The following is a 22,625-nucleotide window of genomic DNA, read 5'->3' as shown; positions in this document are numbered from 1 at the left end:
CTCTGAGATCTTGGAGAGTTTGCCTTGAAACTCCATGCTGCAAACCACCATGGCTCACGAAACAGCTTAAGACTCCTGATGGGGGTGGGTGCCAGGGCCATCCCTAGCTAAGCCATCCCTCCCTATCAGCACCCACTGATTGCTCTGAAACTTTTTATATCCTTTTATCCATTTCGTTTGAATCACTACCAGAAAAATTGCTTAATCTCCAGCACAATACTGCAAAGATAGACGGAAAGTGTAAAACCTAAAGCCCCTCAGCCCTTACAAGATGAACAGTAATTTATAGAAGGTGATTTGTTGCCATATCTTTGCTTAAATGTTGCCAGACTTGAATAATTTGAAATCTGTTAAGCAGAATCTAGATTGATGAGCAACAAAAGTCCAGTGTCAACTAGGGCTTATTTATCTCCAGCTCTGCAAGCTAATCCTAAAGAGAAGTTGAATTTAAATAAATTTATTCTAAGCATAACCACAATGCTGTAAATAATGTATCACTTGATACGCAGGAATATACATTACATACCACGGGACATAAAACACACTAAGTGCTGTACCAGCCTAGCTTTCAGGCATTTATTTTACTGCACTATGCTTCTGTGTCTCACCTCTCCCTGTCAAGGCACATTTGTATTAATATTATCAGGTCCAATACCAAGCGAAGAACAGGGATTGAGAAAGTCAAGAGCATTCGGTTCACAGCTGTGCTCCTGCTCGCAGTGGGACCCCCAACTTCGGAGTGCTGAGACTGTGGAAGATGAAACATCAGAAGGTAGCAGCAGCCAGCGAACACAACTCCTTGCCTCCTACAACCACAGGCAGAGGAAGCACATTGGTGGCATCAGCAGCTTGTTAGCCATGGGCCGAATTTATGCGCACTCAGAGACTGCGGTGCTAATTTGATTGAGCAGCGCAATCGGTTCGTTCAGCTCTAGCTGGCAATGTGAGATGCCAGCACTCCTTGCCTAGCTCCAAGGGGAACTAAGGCACTTTCTCAAGCAGTGGGAGGACCTTGCGTTGGAGATGTAAGCTGTAAAAAGTTCAGAATGCTGAGTAAGCCCTGACACCTTTACAGCCCACCCAGCGGAAAACATTTAAGAACTCCAGTGGAACTTACTTCCTCCAGAAGTTTCCCTCTAAAATACCTTTATGATTAGGTAAAGTTTCAAGCAAGCATGCAGTAGTTTCCCGGAAGCATTATCAAGGCTAGTTACATTAGTTAATTACAAACTGCAAATGAGCAGGATGAAGCTTTGTGCCTGCTTTAGTGGAGGCAAATGTTACCACAATTCTTATTTAGTACCAGTCTTCCAAATCACATGCATGACTGGGAATGTGCATGGTGCCGATCAAGCGATGGGCAGCACCAGTAGTACAAGGAGTCACTTGTCTAAAGGCATGAGACAAACCAGCAAAACAGAGCTAGTGCACAGGCATTTTGGAATGAAACACTAATTGAATGATGTTTTTAAGAGTGTTAAAATAGGGAATATAGCATATTTTTGCAGGGTAATTACTCCAAATATATGGCCATATGGGAAGGGGAGAAGTCATAAACTGATGCCTGCAGAGATCAGAGGACCACTGCTAATGATCATGGAGAAAAAGTCGATGAAGGAGATGCTCCATGCAGACAGTCATTGGGATATGAGAAGCATTAAGAAGTGAAGCTATTGCCTAATCATTTTTCTGATATAGAAATACTCCTCATGTGGAAACAATAATAGTAGTTGGGAAATCAGTACTTCCATCAGTAGTGATTAAACCTCCATTGCCCAAATCAGAAATGTGTAAATACAAACGAGAGGCATTTACACTCTGTTACCACATGGCTTCTGTCACGTCAAGCTGCTAGAGAAAACTGTCCTCCCATGGGCCAAGGACCTGCGACGTTTTGTCCTCACCCTCACCAGGGCTGGGCATGACCTTGCTGCTTTGCTTCAGCTCTGCCCGGAGGGCGGTGGAGGGGCACTTCCCACAGCCCCTGGCTAAGGGCAGGAACCAGCTTACAACAACTAGTGAACCGTCACTTAGGGAAAGGTTTGCCACCTATTCAAACAAATTTTAAAAAACCAAAAAATGACACGGTTACAAAAATGTGGGCTCCATGAAAAAGCCAGTCTGTTTTAAAAATGTACCAATCTTTGATGTTTTAGACTAGTTTTGCTAGTTTTTTTTAACACGATAGCTGGCATGCCCTAAAGTGGGGAATACCAAATTAATCTTAGCTGTAAATTGTTCAGCCTGACGGTCCATAGTTTAATCTTCCGACTGTGACTGATAGCAAGCTTATATCACTTAGCCGGCTGCTCCGGGGCTTTGTTCAATTAATCTGAATTCTTTATCTACAAATACTTTTGATTTGCACAATAGGTCGGTGACAGTTCAGGAGTGCACACATTCCCCAAAGCTTCCCACCATCACAGCTGAGCCCCACTGCAGGATTGTTGATAAGCCATGCATAATTCAGTATGTTTCTTAGAACAACTATCACTTTGCCAAAGGAGTGGGATTGAGTTGCGCGTGTAAGAGTTTCTTAGCATCAGCTTTTTTCTTTTATATTTTCATGCCTCTTTCAGGTTTAAGCTTTTTTAAACTACATCTTAGACATTTTTAGAACATACTAACTATCATTCTGTTTGGAAGGCATACAGTGACCATACCGCTTATTCTTACTTTCCCACACAGCCTGACAGTGTACAGGCCTGTTCTGTATCTAAATTTACAAGCTGTGACAAGTGATAAATATCCTAATTCTAAAAAGCTGTTGTGTACCTCTGAGACAATTAAAATTCCTTAGATACCTAGATGCAGTACATAATACATTTAGTCAACATTAGAACATGATAGAAAAGGAACGTTTCATCCCAGGACAGATCCGAGCATCTATAAATAGACTTTCAGTTTAAACAAAAATATTGTAATAATGCTCATTAGGAAATCCCCTTTCCTCAGATTACAAAAGTAATATTAATTCCTAGATCACCTCATGCTGTGCAGTAAGAACTGAGCAGAAGAGTTTATAAAAAGTGCCAAATAAGTTATATATTCTTTTTTTAAGGAGAAAAATACTGGTTAAAAGTGATGCCTTTTTAATTCTTTCATCTAACCCAAGAAAGTCATGCCACACACTTCAGGGCATAGACTGAGCTCTGGCCCACCCTAATCCATACAGTTTAGCAGCAGGAGAAGAGAATACACGGGTTTCCCAGGTTTGGCCATAAAATGTTTTGATCGAGACACACCATTTTATTCAAAACATATTCCTCACTCAGTTTTGCTTAGATTTCTCTGGAGGTTGTACATACGTTTCCAGGAATGTCTGGCAGGAAGACAGTATAACTGTAACGTGTGATAGAAAGGAAGTTAACCACTGACCAAATATAAATATTACGCTATCACGGCACCTGAAATGTACAGCATTTTTGAGGTGCAAAGCAGTGGTAGGAAAGAACTCATCCTTTGTTTACTGCATTCCTTCTCTGCTTTTAGTGGTGAGATAGAAGGGTGTCTCCCAATTCTTCTTTGCGAGATAGAAGCTGTGGTAGTTTAATTAAGGAATATAATGGAACTTTTTTGAGAAGGTTGCTTTAAAAAAGAAGACAAGAAGAGAAGACTGATGTCATGTTCAGGTGGAGAAAGATTCATGACAGTCAAGAACTAACTGATTTGGGCTTGTTTTGTGTCACCAAGGTCCACTGCGCAGAGTTAGTGTTGCTGGTGGTTGCTGCTGGCATCAGTCCATCATTGCATTCTGGACAGCAATGTCTACCTTTTTGCATAGAAACACATACCTTGGAGTGCCTAATAGTCCAATTCAAACAGTGTGTGCTAAAATAATAAGTAGCCTTATGACTGCTTGGTGAATCCACACACAGCAAGAGATGTGCCCCATTCTGAGACAGACCTCGCTGATACGTGAGCAGGTTTGTATGGCAGTGCTGCTGGCTATTCTGGCACGGTCCAGTTCACATCTGTGAATCAGCCAGAGCACTTTATTCTCTCATTCTAAATGCTCATATTTCTGCATAAGTATTTCTGACTGTGTAGCCGTCTATGGTCATAGCAATGGTAACTTAAAGTGTGTGAAACCGTATCAGCAGTCCATGAAGTTAGGAACAGCATAAATTAAAGACTTACACTGTGTAGCCTAGCTTAATTGACTCTTTACCTCAAGGAACAGAGTCAGGGCTTGTTTGCAAATCACAGTTCAGCCTGAACACCAGCAGCTTCCTTACCCATCCACATCAACACCACAGGTGTACCCTTAAAGCTTCCACATGGGAGGTATGCTACCATTTCTTGAGCTCATGTCCAAGGGCTTGAACATTTGGTAACTGCTGATGGTGGTATTGCTGACGTCTAGTGAGTCAATAGCCTACATTCTGTGATAACTCCCACCTGGGAGGAAAATACTGTGCAATTGTTTCAATTTTATTCAATTTAGTGTTCTTGGTTGGAGGATCTCAGTTTAGTCTTTTTCTGCCAGTGCTGGTTTTACTTATTTCAGAGCTCAGTCAGCTTTCTTCTAGCATTTAAATTAACTTTGGAAATCCCAAATTGAAAGCCTGTGGTCTTGCATGTGTCACAAGACAAAGAACCACAACATTTTGAGCTGTTTACAGCCTCGTGTAATATTGCCCAGGCCTCTAGAGACTGTTAAGCATCAAGTCGGAAGGAAAGACTAAGCTGCAATTTTTAAGTTCTTGGATCACAACCCACAGACTGAAAGCTGCAAAAGATGCTGTTTCTTCTTTTTATTGCAGATATTCTCAAGAGCACCTGGAAGACTTACATAAATGACCTCAATTTTAACCTGTTTGGACTAGATTAGTGTGATGGAAAAAATGTCACGGGTGAGATTCCAGCCCAACCTCTAGATGGGAAAATTTTTTCCTCTATAAATAGCACCATGCTCTTTTGGCTGTAACACTTTTCTCACTACTAAATTAGAATTCACAAGTCTTCTGCAGGATTCATAAGGGGATCAAAGATTAGAAACTTCTTTGAAGTTTGTCTTCCTTTGCTCTACTGTTAATACATACCTGCACTAATCCACCATGGTTCTCCCAAACTAATCAGTCACTCTCCCTCCCCAAAAGGGACAAGTACACAGGCTTTTTTTCAAATATCCATTTATTTGCGCTCATTATCCACACTTCATTTTGCAAAGGCATGACATTTTGTTAATTGATTTTTCAGGTACTGTAAAGAGGCCAGATCTGTTTTCTGAAACCTTTTGGTCTAAATGTGATTTGCCAGCAATATTTACAGTATTTATAACTTCAGTCCTGTTTATTGCCTGTGAGGCACACAGTGGATTGAACTGTGTGCATAAAAAATTCATAATATTTCACCTTTGACAACAGCTATTAAGAATAAGATTGCAATGAGATCATCTCAGACTCACTTTTTAAATTTGGTCCTTCTTGATAAAGATCAAAGAAACACTGAACCTCAGGGTTATTTGCCTCTTGTTTAGGAAAGCAAGCGAACAGCCTCATTGACCCTAAGCAGAAATTACACAAGGGAAAATATAATTTCAAAAATCTTTTCAAAATTTCCATAATTCAAACTGTGACATAGGTATTTCTTTGTCTTACTGTGACTCAAACTTGGCTTATAACTACCACATCAAACTTCTTGTATCTTTAAATTACTGCTTATTTTTGGGGGGGGGGGGGGAAAAAAGCCTATTGTAATAGACTTTGTAATTATTTTTGTCATTGTCAGCAATTGGTTCAATTGGGCACCTGTTTGACTCATGGAATTTAAAGCTGAAGTCCCTCACTGTGCTCACTGGCTCCGACCTCACAGACAATACAAAATGCAGAAATGAACCAGATGCAGTATGCGGTGCTTTTTGGAGGTGGATCTTTATGGATTTGAATGTCTCTAGATTTCCACAAGTTTGAATTTAAGAGGGCACAACAACTCTGGATGAAGTCAATGAAACACCCAGGTGAGAGCTGTCTCCAATGATGAGCGCCATAGTTAGACATCCAGAATTAACCTTTTCTAAATATTGATTTATATACTTTAATGATAATGCATGAGAGGGACAGGCTGAAGAGGAAAGTTTCTCAAAAGTCCTGCAAGGTCCTACTTCATTAGTGGGAGACTGTGATATTTTAACTGCAATTCCATTAGAAAGCAGATTAGTCCGGAAGAAGGGGGAGGAGGGGGGAAGGAAGAAGAAGGAAAAAGAAAGAAAATAAATTTTAAAAAGAAAAAAAAGAAAAAAAGAAAAAGAGAATTGGAAGAGCTCTCACTTCTTCAAAGCTTTATTTCTTAATTTTTCTTTGGGCTAAATTAAGAGATTAATCCATTCCTATGAATGCCCACAGGGTTCACTTCTAAACGAGTATTTCCCCCTCATCAGATAGAATAGGAAGATTAAAGTATGAAAAGACAATTTATAGTGAGTTTTCTGGTCTTCAGAGAGGTTTTAATTTGGACGTGTCAGATATGTTCCAGCTGCTTCTTGCCTTCATAATTTCAAAAGGACATTTTAAGTGTTACTGTGCCAAGCGCTGTGCACCCACAGAAAGCCATGTGCTGTGCTTGTCCCTGTTACAGGCTCCAAACTGACCATGGGTTTTCCCCAGATTCTGAGCATCGCACTCCACCAGCAGGTCTCTCCTAACCCAGGCTGCAGAGGGGACCAGCCTCCTGTTCCCCTTGCACCCCTATTGGAGGAGGTTCCCTTCAGGCTCCAGGAAGACTAGATGCTTTAGGAAATGTGATTTGAAGACTGAAAAAATAGTTACTTCAGAAACGGTTTCGCTATTTTCTTTGTATCCCTCTATGAAATGAATTAAGTCCATTATACTGCAATAAAAAAGTGGTCATGATCTCCTATTGACCAGGGGAGAAGAAAACCAGCCACAGGACATCTTTAAAATAAAGATGGGTCTGATAAAAGAGCCCAGTATAGGGATACCTAAACAGATTGCCACAGTAGCTACGATCGCAAGACTGATCACTGCATCAACATCTCCCCACAAAGTCAAAGGAGAGAAATAGTTTGGGTGCCTGCGAAGGGAATAACCTTGTTTTGGGGTGATGCACTACCTTCTCCAGTGAAACTGGTATCTGTCAGCCTGGCGTGTGAGTGATTTGAACTGCTTTTTACCCTCTGCAGATTAAACACTATGAGTCACAGTGACTAAATTAGGAGCTCATAATCAGTCAAATAATCCTGTGTGGAAATGGGCCAGGAAAGAGGATTTGTCACTATCCATTTCTTCCTTGTCGCCGATTACCCAATACCTGCACAAACATTTGTACTTTCCCACCCCATTTTACAGACAGGAAAAGTGAGGTGGATAATTTAAGTCACTTTTTATAAGCCAGACAGAAATAAGTGCCAAAAACTGGAACTGGAGCTGCCAGGTCTGAGCCAGAACAATTTTAGCACACAGACATAGAATCTCCCAGACCAGCCTTCTTACACCTAAAAATGCAATTTTATATGGCATTTTACAACAATAACAAACATGATGATTAAGCATGCTGTTGCAGTTGAGCTGGCACTAGAGCTTGGCAAAATTTTTTCAACTGTTCTTTGCTCATAAAAAGTGGACTTCGCAGAATTGAGAGTTTCATGGATATTTTCAGTTTTGACAAACTTCAGCTCAGTAAATTTGCATCCCCTCCAAAAGTTTCAGGTTGGCATCTTCGTAAAAAAGTAGTTCTGCATTTCCAAACCTGCCTCTACTTATTCATTGCAGGGAGAGGTACTCCCAGAGCGGTACTGCTTTCCTCTTCTGTGTGCTCCAATGGGCAGGGGAAGATGGAGCAGTGTAGACAGTAAAAACATTGTCTAAGCTATTAAAATAGTATCACATTTAAAATACTATCACAAGAACCATATCTAAACCCCACTGAAATTAATGGACAACTTATACTTCATTGCGGTTGTTTCAGTCTGTTCAAAGAGAAACCACTGTGCCTACATCTCCAAGTCATCCTTTGAAGGGTTTTTTCTCTTCCCAGCTGTAACAAATACAGTATGAAAAGTAGATGCTGAGAGTCTGGAAGGCAGCTAAAATATATTTTCAGCCCTTGCTCTTCCTGGCTGACACACAGCACTTTTCCAGATGCTTTGCCCCACAAAGCTGAAATCCTAATTCAATACTGTTCTATTTTAGTCCTATTCAGAGTGAAGTGATGGCATAATGTGATTCTTCCATCAAAATATTAGTATCAGAACAAGATCAGAAGGAAAAAATTTGAATTTTTCTTGTAGAAAATGAACAAAAAATCAGTCATAGAAATAAGATTGGAATGTATTTTCATATAGGAAAATCTTTGCATTTACATACTTATGTATTTAAGAACAATTGGTATATCTGCCCACCACGTCACAGTTTTCAGTGTTCTACCTTTTTTTGGAGGCAATTAGCCACCTATTCAAGACCTCTGTGCTCACTTTAGTTTCCCCATTTCTCTACCCACCTGAATTTAGAAAGGCCAAGAAATGCGAGGTTAAAAAACAGCACGAAATCTATACTTTGAAGAAGGGATTGTGGAAATTCACACAAAACATGCAGTTTTGTATTTCTATAATTTTAAACAAAACAATAGCTGTCAGGAGATACTAATGCAAGTTTTGAAATATTCATCACCATTTTCTTGCTCAGTTTGAAACGAAATTGCTTCAGCACTCAGTGCTGTAGGTAGGTGTTGAATAGCATCATGTCTTTTAGTCTAACACCTTGCCGGAGAAGAATTGACTTTAACACCATGCTATTATTCTATTTTAAGAATCTTAAGCAATAGGGATTTCATCACTTGGAAGATTATTTAACAGACTAGTAGACCTTATGACTACAGAGTGTTTCCTAATATTATACCTACATTCTTCCATTTCCTACGCTCATAGCAGTTACCATATCTGAACTCATTCTAAACAATCTGCCTTTCTTCCAATGCTCCACACATTAAACTCTTTCACAGTACTTAATGAAGGGTTTCCCATGTGGTGCTTACAGCATGTTAGAGTCTTTTCTGATGAAGTACAGAAAACTAATTTTGTGAGCAGGATATTCAGCCAATCACTAGGAATACAGATACAAGCAATGAGGAAACTCTATGCCCCTTAAACTAGTAAAACAGAAACTACAGCTTGGGCATTGTGTTACGACACTGCAGAATTACAAGGTAATGCTAGGAACCACATCCCACAGCTGTGGGCCTTTGGTGTGTGATGTGAACCTCTCAGACACAGGAGAAGCTTCAATAAAGAGTATTTAAAATTCCAAGGGAAAATACGTTAGGTATGTTGTAATAGGCTGGCTTTTTAGGAGTTTTTTCTTTATGTTTACACAATTGTTTGACTCCAAATCATACTGGTTTCAACCTCAACATGACTTAGTTAGTCATTCACTTTTTGTCATATTTAGCAGAGAACACACACACTCCTCTTAGATTGAAGCATCTGAATTTCTCAATTCTAGCCAGTTTAGTGTAAATAAACTTGACAAGTTTTTTGACATACAAAAATACCCCGTCTAAATAAAGAACAATGGTTTAGCATATTACACATTTTTAAACCTCAAAAGTAGTAGGCCAGAGCTGAGGGTATACTTGAACTTTTCTGGCAATCTTAGATAAAAATAATACTGGAAAAAACTATCTTTGGCACAGAATAAATCTGGGGAGGGCTGATAGCAGGACCTGGAGCTGAGCCTCAGCCTGGGGTTTTCCAGCTGTCCCACAGGTGTCAGGTCATGGGGCTTTGCCCCAGAAGAAGACTTCACGTGGGCCTTGCTGCACCATGGTATAGAGCTGCTCTGACATGGGAAGCCATGCGATGGAAGGTGTGAATGTGGCAGGGAGAGCTGCATGCTCCACACCAAGTGAAGAGGAACATTAGAAGCAACAAAGAATGGACCCCCTCCTTTAGTACAGCGAGCTCTCACTGCCTCTGCTTCTCTGCGTTCGTTTATTCAAACACAGCTGCCCTTGTTCACTGTATCAAACAAAGAGCTCACCCTGAACCATTTTAACCATTTCATTTTGAACATGGTAGGACAGCCAGAGGTGAGCTGTGGTAAGCTCCCCTGATCCTTCCTAGAACCCAGCTTCGAAATGGAGTGGTCTTCGGCTTCTGCCATTGCATCCCGCCTCCTTCAGCAAGGTGAGAAGCTGCCTCACATGCCACCATCATCGTGAATGACCTTCACAGACCCTGGTTTCCCTGTGTGCTAACTGCAAGTTACATGTGAGAGCCAAAAAGTGGATTTTAAATGGACAAAACAGACTAGTGACCCTGGCTTGCAGGTCAGTTCCCTGCCACAGAAGCTGGTGAAATGCCAAGTGGTTTGGATGCCAGAGCTGTCCCTCCAGCCTCAGCACACAATTGAGCAGGACCCCATAGGAGCAGAGCCACATTATGACTGATCCTGATCAGCAGCTGATGGCATGGCTGTCACAGTTGGCGTGTTATCAGCAAACAGCAGCCTGGCTTACGCTCACGCTCCAGGGACAGGACTCCAGGAAAGACCAGAGGAGAAGCAGGCAAGTACTGCACAGCCTGCCCTGTCCCTACCATGGGAAAAGAGCACAGTCCCACCGCTGCAAATCCATTTAATTGAGTCAATCAGAGTATGCAAGCTATTGCCAGAAAGTCAGCCGAGGAGCATAGCACAGGCTCTGTGCACCTCCAGGCTTACTGCTTTCAAAGAGGTCACAGGAAGGGGAGAGGTCTGGTAGAGAGTGGCTGCATCGCAGCTCTATTAACACACTTCCCCACAATGCAAACATCATGTCTCCTTACTCTAAACAAGCGGGGTTTTACTCTGTAGGCATTATTTAATCAGTATTAGTATGCCAAAATGAGACACTGGTTGGGATTTCTGAAAAGAAATGTAATCATCAGGGGTTTGGGGAGAGCTAGCACCACAAGACATCTGGCAGGGGAAAGACAAGCAAGAACAGGATCTCACTAGGACCACTTCAAGAATCACTGTTTACCCCAAGACACTCTGCCCCTCAAATAAACCTGTGTTTTCCTCTCACCCAGCCAGTGTCATCTGCTTTTTAGCAACATACAACACATCATGCTTTTTTTTTACAGCAGATACAAGATTTTGAGGTGAACACCTCCATTTACAACAGTAGCAGCCCCTCTATTTATAACATAGGCACATTTGTAAGAGGTTTCCAATTACTTCTGTCTCTCTGACACACAGAGATGCTGCTTAAATAGGAAACTGTGTTATCATATATGTTTGACGATTTCTAAAGCTAGATCATTTTGCATTTTCTACCCTAGTGAGCTAGGAAATTAACAGTAAAACTTTACTCTGCCCTCTAGGAAGCCTGATTTAGTCAAAGACATGATCTCAGGTAGTAACTACAGAAATAGCTATTTATTTAATTTAAAGAAAACCATTCTTCCAGCAGACAGTGAAGGGAAGAAATAATATGTCATGCCAAGCTTCCTGAGCCAACACTTCCCCTCTACATCCACTCTTGGGGTTACTTTCTGTGCATGTTGAAGTGCACTGCTGATCTGTGTTAAATAAACTGTGGTAGAATGGAAAGCAACTAATTTGTGTTCCCTGGACATTGGGTAACTAATTTATCTCTTGCTGACACATAGACTATAAATAGAAAAAGACAATACAGTTTCACACTGATAACATTTCTATGAAATTTAATAGTTCAACAGTGAGGAAACAATTTTTTCTTCCTACCTATCTGCCCTGTGAGGAGTGATGAATGGGAGCTGTGTTGCCTTTAATCCAAAGAAAGTAGGTGATGTTAGGTGTCTTCTCATGTGATGGCTTACCCAGGGCCTGACACCCTAAACACAGGGCATGCCCTCACCCGCTTGGCAACACACTGTCTCCTTCTCTCACCCGGGCCAGGAGTGGAATTAAAGATGAATTAAAGACAAATAAAAAACTTCTGGGCTGGACAGCTGTGTATATCACAGGAACGACATCAGAGAGATGACCCTCAGGAAGTGCTCATTCTCTTGCTCTCCCATGGAGGTGGAGGGAAACTAGACAACTGCTTAGATGAGCTACCTAACTTGTCAGCAAGAGCAGAAGTGCTAGGTCCTATTTTTCATCAGGTGACAGGCTGAGCTCTTCTGTACACAAATTTGTACAAGCAGAACTCTTCCCCTGGGTAATTTTCATATCTGCCAGAAACATTCTTGCAACATGCACTAGTTGGTCATACATCCTAATCCCAACATTAAAGAGGGCTACCATCTTCAAACAAGTGAGCTGGAACAAAACGTATGCACCACATGCTTCCACATCCTTCCAGTGATTGGAATATGGTTTTAGTTTTTATGAGCTTAATGTACAAATATAATATAAAAATACACCAGAATATATAAATGAATTCAACTTCTTTTAAGACAAATGAAGAATCAGATGTAACTTTCTGGGTCTGAGATTACTAATGCTTCTTCCACAGTTTTTTGAATGGAAATCAGTTGACTCAAATTCCACAGTTTGGAGTATTTTACTTTTAGAGGATTCTCAGCTGTAGGAACCTGTATGCATCCACTGTGTTCAAGGATAGTGCTGTACCTACAGACAGTTTTTTCAGATTCACACCTGAAATTGCTAGACAACATTTCTTGCAGAGATGTAGCCTAGATCTAATCAGAAACCAGGTAATTCTGTCCCTAAAAAAAGCCTTAGTGTAACCAAAGAGAAAAAGATTTCAACACCAGATAAAAGGAAACGCTTGCCAAAGGCATAAATGAAAGGTAAAAGCACAAAGCAAAAGAGGATGACTACCCTCAAAGTAAAGTTTATTAGGAAATAAACAGAAATGAGTGATCAGTCCAACAGTAAAACAAGATACGAGCTTATGTTTGGGGGCATTGGAAAAGTTAGAAGCCCTGGACACATTAGCCTGGCATTTCAATTACCTCATATAAAAGGGGAAAGAGCAAATCCTTAGGGCTTTTAACAATTTTCATTTTGTTTATTTTAATTCATTTCAAATTAATACAAACACTGAAATACTTAGGTGCCTGCAGCATCTTGTCTCCTCTGGTGCTTCATATGCCCTGGTCCCCCTGTCTGCACTCCTCTTGGGCTGATGCCATTTGCTTTGATATTGACACAGTTCAGGCTCAATCCCGTCTTCAAAGAAAAATGGGCATGAAAATCCCTCAGTCCCCCTTTCAGCTCCAAGCTGAGGGCATGCAAACACTTCCCAGGGACTGCACGATCCAGTGGGTATTATTTTGTACTTAATAAAATTAACAGTCTTTACAGAAAATAGGATTTGAAAAGACATTTCAGCCACAGGATCCTTCCAAGTCTGGTAGATGAGGCAACAGCTACAATGTGATTTCTGACCCTTTTCACATCACTGGCATTATTTGATTAATTTTCTAAACTAAGTTTATTACACTGCATATTAAGAGGCATGAGAAAAGCAGACGGCAAAGACTATGTTGCTTATTTTATATAAACTCTGTCCTAAACTGTTCTGCATGGCTGCAACATACTTACTGAACACAGTTTACTGTGATTATTTACTGACTTCAGCCTGTAAGAAGGGATATTCTAAGTAAAAACAAAATGCAAAATTGCCTCAGGTTCACTCTTAATGTGATTTTTTTCCTGCAGCTGGAAAACCAGCCCCTTCTATATGCAATGTTCATTCAGCACCTACTCATCTATTATTAATAATATTTTTAAAAATTACACCGGGGAATGAAGATACCAAACCTGCAATTCAGTGGTGCGGAAGAGATTAGTGAGTGCTGCACAGACTACATTACCCCTAAACTAGACACAAACTCCAGTCTGGACAATCTTGGCATACATCTATTTAATATCCCTCCAGAAAGAAGGGCACTTTTTGGACTTACGGTTGGTTGTCCTGCTTTGATCACTCTGAGCACTGTCGTTTGACTGGTTGCTGGATACAGAGGATACGCTTGAGCTCCTGACAAAACCGAATGCAGCCAGCTTAGCTGCTGGCAACCGTGAATAACCTGGAGGACGAAGTCCAGACTGGCAGGGCTTGGGGAGATTTGATTTCGCAGCACTTGGACATGAGGCTTTCTTAAGATCAACTGAAAGAAAAAAAAAATAAATTTTTATTAAATAAACTAAACTGGGATATACTGACAATTACCTGTACCACCCAGCTACATAAAGTCAGTAAAAAGACTGAATACAAGTTTTAATGGCCGTTCAAACTGCAGTGATGTCTTGTTCTTTGCTCCACTAAAAAGAAGTTCTGTGGAACAATTACAGGTCACAATAACTTTTTAAAACATGAAATGCAGCAAGGACCCATGAGGCGTAACTCAAACTTCCAGCAAAGTAATGTAGTTCAAGTCTGCTAAGATCTTTTTGTAATGTTATCTTCTTTTACACTGTGTCACTTTCTAATTTTACATTTGTTATGTGCCAATTAAAAGAAACTCAGAGACAAACACGCTATGCATAGCCTCCAATTTTGGAAACTATTGTAGAACGCCAACAATCCTCTTCAAGGACACAGGACTTCTTTGTATTCCATCAAAGAAAACACTTCTCTGAAGCCTTTCTTTCAGATTTTGCTAGAAGAAAATGCTCTTTTCTTGCACCAAACCTGGGAAGAAGGACATGACCCATAAAGTACTTTTTTAACGTTCACCAGCCATTTCCACTGATGGACTTCTCGCTATAAATGATCAACCTATGAGAATGACACCAACCAAGTCTCAGACAACTGCCAATAGCAGACTTAGAACAGATGAAGTTAGGCAACAACAGTAGTTCAGCTACCATGTCTGCCTGTAGTACCTACTAACCGGTCATCTGTCTCTAGCTTGTGTCCTAACCCATGTTCTGCTGCTCTTGTTTAGGTGAACTTTTCTAGTCAAACCCGGAACATAGGTCCATAAATGCTCTAAATTGGAGCATGGCAGGATTGTCTTCAAGGACCAAAGATATAGTTTGCTTTTGATTGGAAGGTGTGGCTACCAAGTGGATCTGGACCTTAACTATACACAAAATTTGGACAGAGCTTTTCTTTGTAGGTTTAACAATACCAGATTCCTATTCCTTGTGGAATCCCAAGCAGCAAAAATACATATTTTTAAAAAATTAACAAAGTTCTCCAAAAGCTGATGCTAGAGAGTTTAATCACCCATCAGAACTGGTTGATTAGGAGACAAGGCTGCATTAAAACTATCAACATATTCTGCCAGAAAAGGCCACAAAGTCACCCTTTTTCCATTCTTATTTGGTGAACACTCTTTGTGCATCAGCCTGACACATACTTCAAAGGAATAAGTGAACATTCATAATAAAAAGGAAAAATAGAAATTAACTGCACAGTAAGAATACAGTCTTCATACTATTACAGTATTTAATTCTTTTGTAAACTATGTAGGTCACAGCCTTATTAATTTTAATGAAGCATTACACTTTGAGGAGACTATAGAAAACAGGACTAACTCCTTTGAGCAGAAAAATGTTATGGGGATTTTGAAGGATAGTTGTGTACCTCACCACAATAATAAAACTAAGCTTTGTTTAACAAAATTAAGCCTTTTTATTTTTGAAATAGAAATACATGTAACACCAAGATAAAGAGTTTTATTATCCCATAAAACACATCAAAAAATGCTCCTTGCTCACCAAATGAAATAACGTATATACTATAGACTCTTAAAAATGCCTTTTTGTACCCACTTTTCACAAGCTGAGGCCTTTATTAAGACACAAAGGGATGGATGTCTGTCTGCAGCACCTTTACCAGACCAGAGGAGGACACGTTGTGGAGAGTAACCCAAATGAAAATGTGCACATTGTGTACGCAGTGTATAATAAAAGACTGTAGTACTACACAATACAATGTGTAATAAAAGTCTGCTAAAATCCCCATTCACTTTTTTTGGCACCAACGGGACAATTTTGGACTCTGTTCCTGAATCTGGCTTCATTTGGACTATGTAAAGATGGGCTCTGAAGTAGCTGTGGGCTGCAGGTGCAGGTGAAGGGCAGTGCAGGCACATTAGCACGGAGAACAGATAAGCAATATTTACTATCAGTTTACTCCCAGGCTTCTGCAGTATTGCTTTGACAGTGGTCTGTTACAGCTGGTTTATGGTTATCTACAAAGCACCATCAAGCCAGACTTCTTCCCTCCCCACTGCTGAGGACATTCACGCCACACCTAAATGACTTCATGGCAAGGTACTACAGAACCTGATCTCAATGTTTCCCTCAGTGTTACTGGCACGGCTTGCAATTAGTGCAAATCACAGTAACTGATTTTCATGTAGGAACAAGAAAAAGTGTCCAGTGAAAGTCTTTAAGATCTCAAATACTAGAAATGACATGCTAATCATCTTTCAGATGGAATGTCTCTATTTGAGAGGACTAATATCTTCTTGTTTTAACAACTGCTGCACGGTGAGACTCAGATTGGCTTATGCCAGTGTACTGGTATAAGGCTGCAATTTTACCATGGAAGAATGATCCTGTGCTCTCTCCCTTCCACAATCAGACTCATCATGCCCCCACCAATGCTGATACAAACACTTCAGCAGTATTTTGGATGGGCCAGACTATCTTGCTTACCCAGCTGGCTGCACAGTCATAAGCTTGCTAGCGGCTGGGCATGGCCAAACATCAGCTTTGCCAGCTACCTAAAGGACTAATTACACAAAGGTGTGTGATAGAAGGCACACAGATCAGTCACAGTCTGCAAAAATATTCCCTGTTTTGCACCACTGACAGGACCAAGCCCAGGTAGCCTCCAGGTTTGAAGCAGAGGCTGCAGGAGCAAGGAACCTGCTCAGGTCAGTGGCAGCAGGGAGAGGGTATGGGCCTGTCTCTTGTGGGTTTACAGGTTTCCAAAAAATGCAGCAACAGGCCTGCACCGCAAAAGCTGGGAGTTGAGAAGCCTTTTACCTAAGAATCTCTGAAAACTGAGGCGGAGGGAGAAATCTTTCCATTTTACAGCAAAAAGCTATAAATATCACAGATTTCCTGCAGCAGAATACGGGAAATCCCACTGGGGCAAGGAGGGAAAGTGGTTAGAAATGGCTTTATTTAAAAAGCATTTGAAACATGCTTGCCCTAGGATGGTGAGATTCACCTGGGACTCTCATGTCCTCAGCTCAACTGCAGGGATGCCACACCGAATCTCCAGGCTGCCACTCTCTGCACCACCGTGCGACCAAGCACCTGCAGTCCACAGCACACTGAGCATCTCAGGTGTCACTGAAGACAAATAAATTCCTTAAAACCAGAAGGGCTTTGGTGACAAATTGCCCAGCCATCTCTACCTTTTCTTCAAAATCATTGTTGGAGGCCTGGGCAGAGGATTCGGGGCTTTTTCTCACACTTACGAGAAACTGTGTGTTTCAGTTTACTACTTCAATTCAAATTCCCCCTGAACTAACAACATTTTGTTTCTTGAACTCACCATCATCCTTAAATTATTTCTCACTTTTATTCTTTGTAATCCAGCTCTTCTATACCTCAAGGACGTGGGAGCAGGACATTATCCGCATTAGGGATGCATTCAAATCCTTAAAGCTAAGTCATTTTGTGTCTTCTCATTAAAATACATGAGACATCAGCCTATTGTACACATTTTCTGTTCTAAATATCGTTGAGTTTTATGATACATGTTCTTTCCCTATTTCTGTTTCTTAGAAGTAGGAGAAGACTCCTGCAAACAAGGTCTGGGAGTTCAAAACAAAAGTTATTTTAATGAGCAGCTTTCATTTTAATAAAAATGTGCCAAAATAAGCTTTAAAAATTGGCAAAAATTCTTTCCAGCTGTCTCACTGCCTGAAGCTAATTATAGAATTAAGTATTGTTGTCTGTATGGCACACAAGCAATTTTCTATGACACTTCAAGCTGTTCCCATCTAGAAACATGAAAACATTTTGAGGTAGTGACTGATTGACACAAACCAGATGTGCCTGGGGACCCTTCAGAAAAGAGTGAGCTAGACTGCTTATGCATCCCTGCTGCATGTGAATCGCATCTCCATGCACATGTATAAGCAAATTTCATATGAATTCTCTGTGAAATGTGAAATAGGTTTTAGCTGAAATGGATGAAAAATTAAAGAAAGGAGTTACACAGATATGTTCTTATGAAAAACAGTAGTGGTTCAAGACTTCAACTCCACTTGCAATTCAGAGATCCTTGGCAAGCCTTTGTTTTCTTGTGGTGGGGTTTTTGGTTGTTCATGTTTTTTCTGACAAGTATTTCCATGAAAACTTTAATCATTAGGTGTCATTTTCTCTCAGAAACCTCACTCTTTTTTTATAGGATTCTCTGAACAACCTCATTCTCATTTCATACTGGGGAATCTGGGGCAAAGAAGTTACCTGCAATGTCAATGAATTAGTCGGAGATAATACAAGCAGAGTTAACCCACCTCAGAATTAGCCCAATGACTGATATCTTTGCAGATTAAAAACAAATCGTGCAAGAAACCTGTTCTGTTGCCACTACCTTTGTGGGTTCCCTGTTATAGACATAATGACTTCTCTCTGAACAAGAACTGAGGAAAGGGGCTTTAAAACAGAGGCTTTGATGATTTACATCTAAACAGCAGTGAGCAGGTTGTGCCCAGCTCCCCTGATGGTGTCTCACCCAAATACTGTCAAGCCTGGGACAGGTCCACTCCGAAGGCAAAACAGCTGTCACTGCTGAACATCAGTTAATTTCTGATTGGCAAGTCCACTGTCAAATGATAGGAAATGATCATCTCCTGCTTCAGATTTAGATGCCCCCAAAAACTCTTCTGTGCCTTCCCAACTCCCAGGCAACCCAATGCTGGTTAGTGTGTTCTTACCACCTCAAGAATTTGTCAGCTCACACTCCAGTCAAACTGCAAATGTCCATGTTTGCTTTGTAGCTGACATGCAAAGCAGCGGCATCCCACAGAAACATCTAGCACAGGAATTGTCAGAGCCTGAGCCACTGCATTTTTCCACTGAAAGCCCAGAGCAGCAAGACCACTCTTCTGTGCACTCAAGCCACATCTCACCCACCCAGCTGCTGCTCACCAGCTGCTCAGAAGCACTGTGGGTGCCCAGCCAGTGATGATGCTTGGGTCTCCCCAGGGATGAGGTAGGGTATGAAGCATTTGTCGGCTGCTGCAGCCAGATTGTTACTCATGCCATTCTTATGACTGACAATTGAGCCTGGTTGACAGAGTCCCTTGGGAGGCAATCCTGAAGGGCAAAGGGGCCAAGGAAGGCTGGGCATTCTTCAAGAAGAAAATCTAAAAGGCACAGGACAGGCCAGCCCCATGTGCTGAAAGATGAACCGTCGGGGAAGAAGACCAACCTGGCTGAAAAGAGAGCTTTGCTGGAACTCAGGGAAAAAAAAGAGAGTTTATGACCTTTGGAAGAAGGGCCAGGAAACTCAAGAGGACTGCAGAGATACCATGAGTTTATGCAGGGGGAATACCAGAAGGGCCAAAGCCCAACTAGAACTTAATCTTGCTATCGCTCTAAAAGACAATAAAAATGTTTCTATAAACTCATTAGTACCAAAAGGAGGGCTAAGAAGAATCTCCATCCTTTATTGGATGGCGGGGGGGAAAACATAGTGAGGATGAGGAAAAGGCTGAGGTACTTAATGCCTTCTCTGCCTCAGTCTTTAATAGTAAGACCGGATGTTCCCTAGGTACCCCACCCCCTGATCTGGAGGACAGGGATGGGGAGCAGAAAGAAGCCCCCATAATCCAATGGAAAATTATTAGTGACCTGCTACACTACTTAGAAACACACAAGTCTATGGGGCCAGGTGGGATACACCCAAGGAGACTGAGGGAGCAGGTGGAAGTTCTCACCAAGTCACTTTCCATCATTTATCAGCAGTCTTGGCTACCAGGAATGTCGCAATTGACTGGAAGTTAGCAAATGTGAAGCCCATCTACAAGAAGGGCCAGAAGGAAGAGACAGGGAACTACAGGCCTGTCAATCTGACCTCAGTGCCAGGGAAGGTTATGGCCCAAGTCATCCTGAGTGCCATCACACGGCACGTACAGGACAACCAGGTGATCAGGCCCAGCCAGCACGGCAGATCCTGCTTGACTAGCCCAATCTCCTTTTATGAGAAGGTGACCCACTTAGTGGATGAGGGAAAGGCTGTGGATGCTGTCTGTGTAGAATTTAGTCAAGCCTTTGACACTGTTTCCCACAACATCCTCCTAGAGAAGCTGGTGACTCATGGCTTGTACAGGCATATTCTTCACTGGGTAAAAAACTGGCTGGATTACCAGCCCCAAAGAGTTGTGGTGAATGGAGCTAAATCCAGTTGGTGGCCAGTCACAAGGGGATTCCCCAGGGATCAGTGTTGGGGCCAGACTCGTTTAATAGCTTTACCAATGATCTGGATGAGGGGATCGAGTGCATCCTCAGAAAGTTTGCAGACTACACGAAGTTGGGTGGGAGTGTTGATCTGATTGAGGGTACGAAGGCTCTACAGCTCTACAGAGGGACCTGGACAGGTTGGATCGATGGGCTGAGGCCCATTGTATGAGGTTCAACAAGGCCAAGTACTGAGTCCTGCACTTTGGCCACAACAACCCCCATGCAACACTAGAGGCTGGGGAGGAGTGGCGGGAGAGCTGCCTGGCACAGAAGGACCTGGGTGTGCTGGTTGACAGGTGGCTGAACATGAGCCATCAGTGTGCTCAGGTGGCCAAGAAGGCCAAGAGCATCCTGGCTTGTATCAGGAATAGTGTGGCCAGCAGGAGTAGGGAAGTGATTGTGCCCCTGTACTCGGCACTGGTGAGGCCACTCCTACGATACTGTGTTCAGTTTTGGGCCCCTCACTACAAACGGGACACTGAGTTGCTGGAGCATGTCCAGAGAAGGGCAACAAATCTGGTGAAGGGTCTCAAGCACAAGTCTTCTGAGGAGCGGCTGAGGGAACTGGGGTTGTTTAGTCTGGAGAGAGGAGGCTGCGGGGAGACCTTATTGCTCTCTACAACTACCTGAAAGGAGGTTGTAGTAATGTGGGTGTTGGTCTCTTCTCCCAAGTAACAAGTGATAGAATGAGAGGAAACGGCCTCAAGTTGCCCAGGGGAGGTTTAGGTCAGATATTAGGAAAAATGTCTTCACTGAAAGGGTTGTCAGTCATTGGAAGAGGCTGCCCAGAGAAGTGGTGGAGTCACTGTCCCTGGAGGTATTTAAAAGCCATGTAGACATGGCACTTCAGGACATGGTTTAGTGGTGGGCTTGGCAGTGTTAGGTTAACAGTTGGACTTGATGATCTTAAGGGTCATTTCCAGCTTAAATGATTCTGTGATTCTATGGTTCTATATGGCTAAGTCTCAAGTGTGGTAACAAGCCCGTAGTAAATCTCCAATGAAGTGTGTGTCTCCCTTTGAAGCACTTAGTGTTTCTTTACATCAGATTGTTCTCCCAAAGAAAGCAGAGAGTGCCAACAGATAACACTGATTAGAGGAGGATTAAGAATATTTTCCTCTTTGAATTCTCCCCTTGTCACTTCTTTCCTTAAACAATTAAGAAGTTTGCCACTCAAATCCAGGCACCTCACATTTTAAACATATAAAATAAGCAGGCAATTGGAGTAGCAATAATGCAACATTTCAGGAAGTAACCTCAAAAGCCCTTTTCTATCATCAAATCTCATGTACTTTCTCAAGTATTAGGTATTACTGAGAAGAAACATAAAAGCAAAGCTTTCCTACCAGGAGAAAGATGTAGACATATTGCAGCATTCATGATGAAATACAGGATACATATGCAAATACACAAATAAATGCATATATTTGTGTGTGTCTGAGTAATCATAAACATTGCTGTCCTGAGATAAATTGTAACTTTAACAAGAGTTGACTTGCTTAGAAATAAGAGGAATTTCTAGACCTTCAGGACTGGCAAATTTAATACACAGAGAGGTGATAAGGAAACAATATTTCATTAAGTCACTCTCTGAGAAAAAATACTACAAATACTACTAAAAAATGTAGAATTAAGTGAAATTAGGGTAGAATAAACTGAAGTTTTAATGATGAGATCTCTGTTACACTTTCTAAAAACAGACATTAATCCCATCAAAATAATCAGCTAATTAATGCAAATCATAATATGTTTGCTCCAAGAAGTCTTTATAACCAAGGAAAACATATTCATAATTTGTATGTTATAGACACAGTATCCTTCAATGCTTGTTTTGAATTACAAGTCTCCCATAGAAAGAGCAGGGCCAATTTACATAAAATAAACAAATGTTAAGCTTTTGGAGACACTATTGCACCTTTAAATACATCACAGTTCAGTGAATTCCTATCTTACATACAGTGCAGAACGCTTTTCCTTAGTCAAGCTGCTTGCCTGACCCATCCGAGGCAAAGCATCACCTAAGGAGTGGCACTGCTTAATAAGGAACTCACAGCCAATGCTAACATGTGTGCCATAGAATGAATCATAGAATCACAGATATCCTGAGTTGGAAGGGACCCATAAGGATCATCAAGTCCAACTCCTGTCCCTGCACAGGACAACCCCAAATTCATACCACATCTTTGAGGGTGTTGTCCAAGTGCTTCTTGAATATCATCAGGCTTGGTGCCGTGACTGCCTCCCTAGGGAGCCTGTTCCAGTGCTCCACCACCCTCTGGGTGAAGAACC

At 41.5% G+C, this 22,625-nt stretch overlaps 1 protein-coding gene and 1 long non-coding RNA gene across 3 annotated transcripts in view; one reads left to right on the top strand and one right to left on the bottom strand.

Annotated features, from left to right (window-relative positions):
- MTUS2 (microtubule associated scaffold protein 2) overlaps positions 1–22,625 on the bottom strand; it is a 343,082-nt gene that overhangs the window by 187,666 nt on the left and 132,791 nt on the right. For both annotated transcript variants that reach the window (XM_075084318.1, XM_075084325.1), the window contains one exon: positions 13,859–14,065. In XM_075084318.1, coding sequence (XP_074940419.1) covers positions 13,859–14,065 — 207 coding nt within the window. The remainder of the gene's footprint in view (positions 1–13,858; positions 14,066–22,625) is intronic.
- On the top strand, positions 652–6,863 carry LOC142053193 (uncharacterized). Its single transcript, XR_012659125.1, has 4 exons — positions 652–772; positions 4,767–4,856; positions 5,734–5,962; positions 6,580–6,863. It is a non-coding gene; the product is annotated as an uncharacterized LOC142053193 (long non-coding RNA).

The sequence above is a fragment of the Phalacrocorax aristotelis genome, chromosome 1, assembly GCF_949628215.1.
Source record: "Phalacrocorax aristotelis chromosome 1, bGulAri2.1, whole genome shotgun sequence".
NCBI classification, from domain to species: Eukaryota; Metazoa; Chordata; class Aves; order Suliformes; family Phalacrocoracidae; genus Phalacrocorax; species Phalacrocorax aristotelis.
The sequence above is the reverse complement of the archived record's forward strand: the minus strand, read 5'-3'. Positions and strand labels throughout refer to the sequence as shown.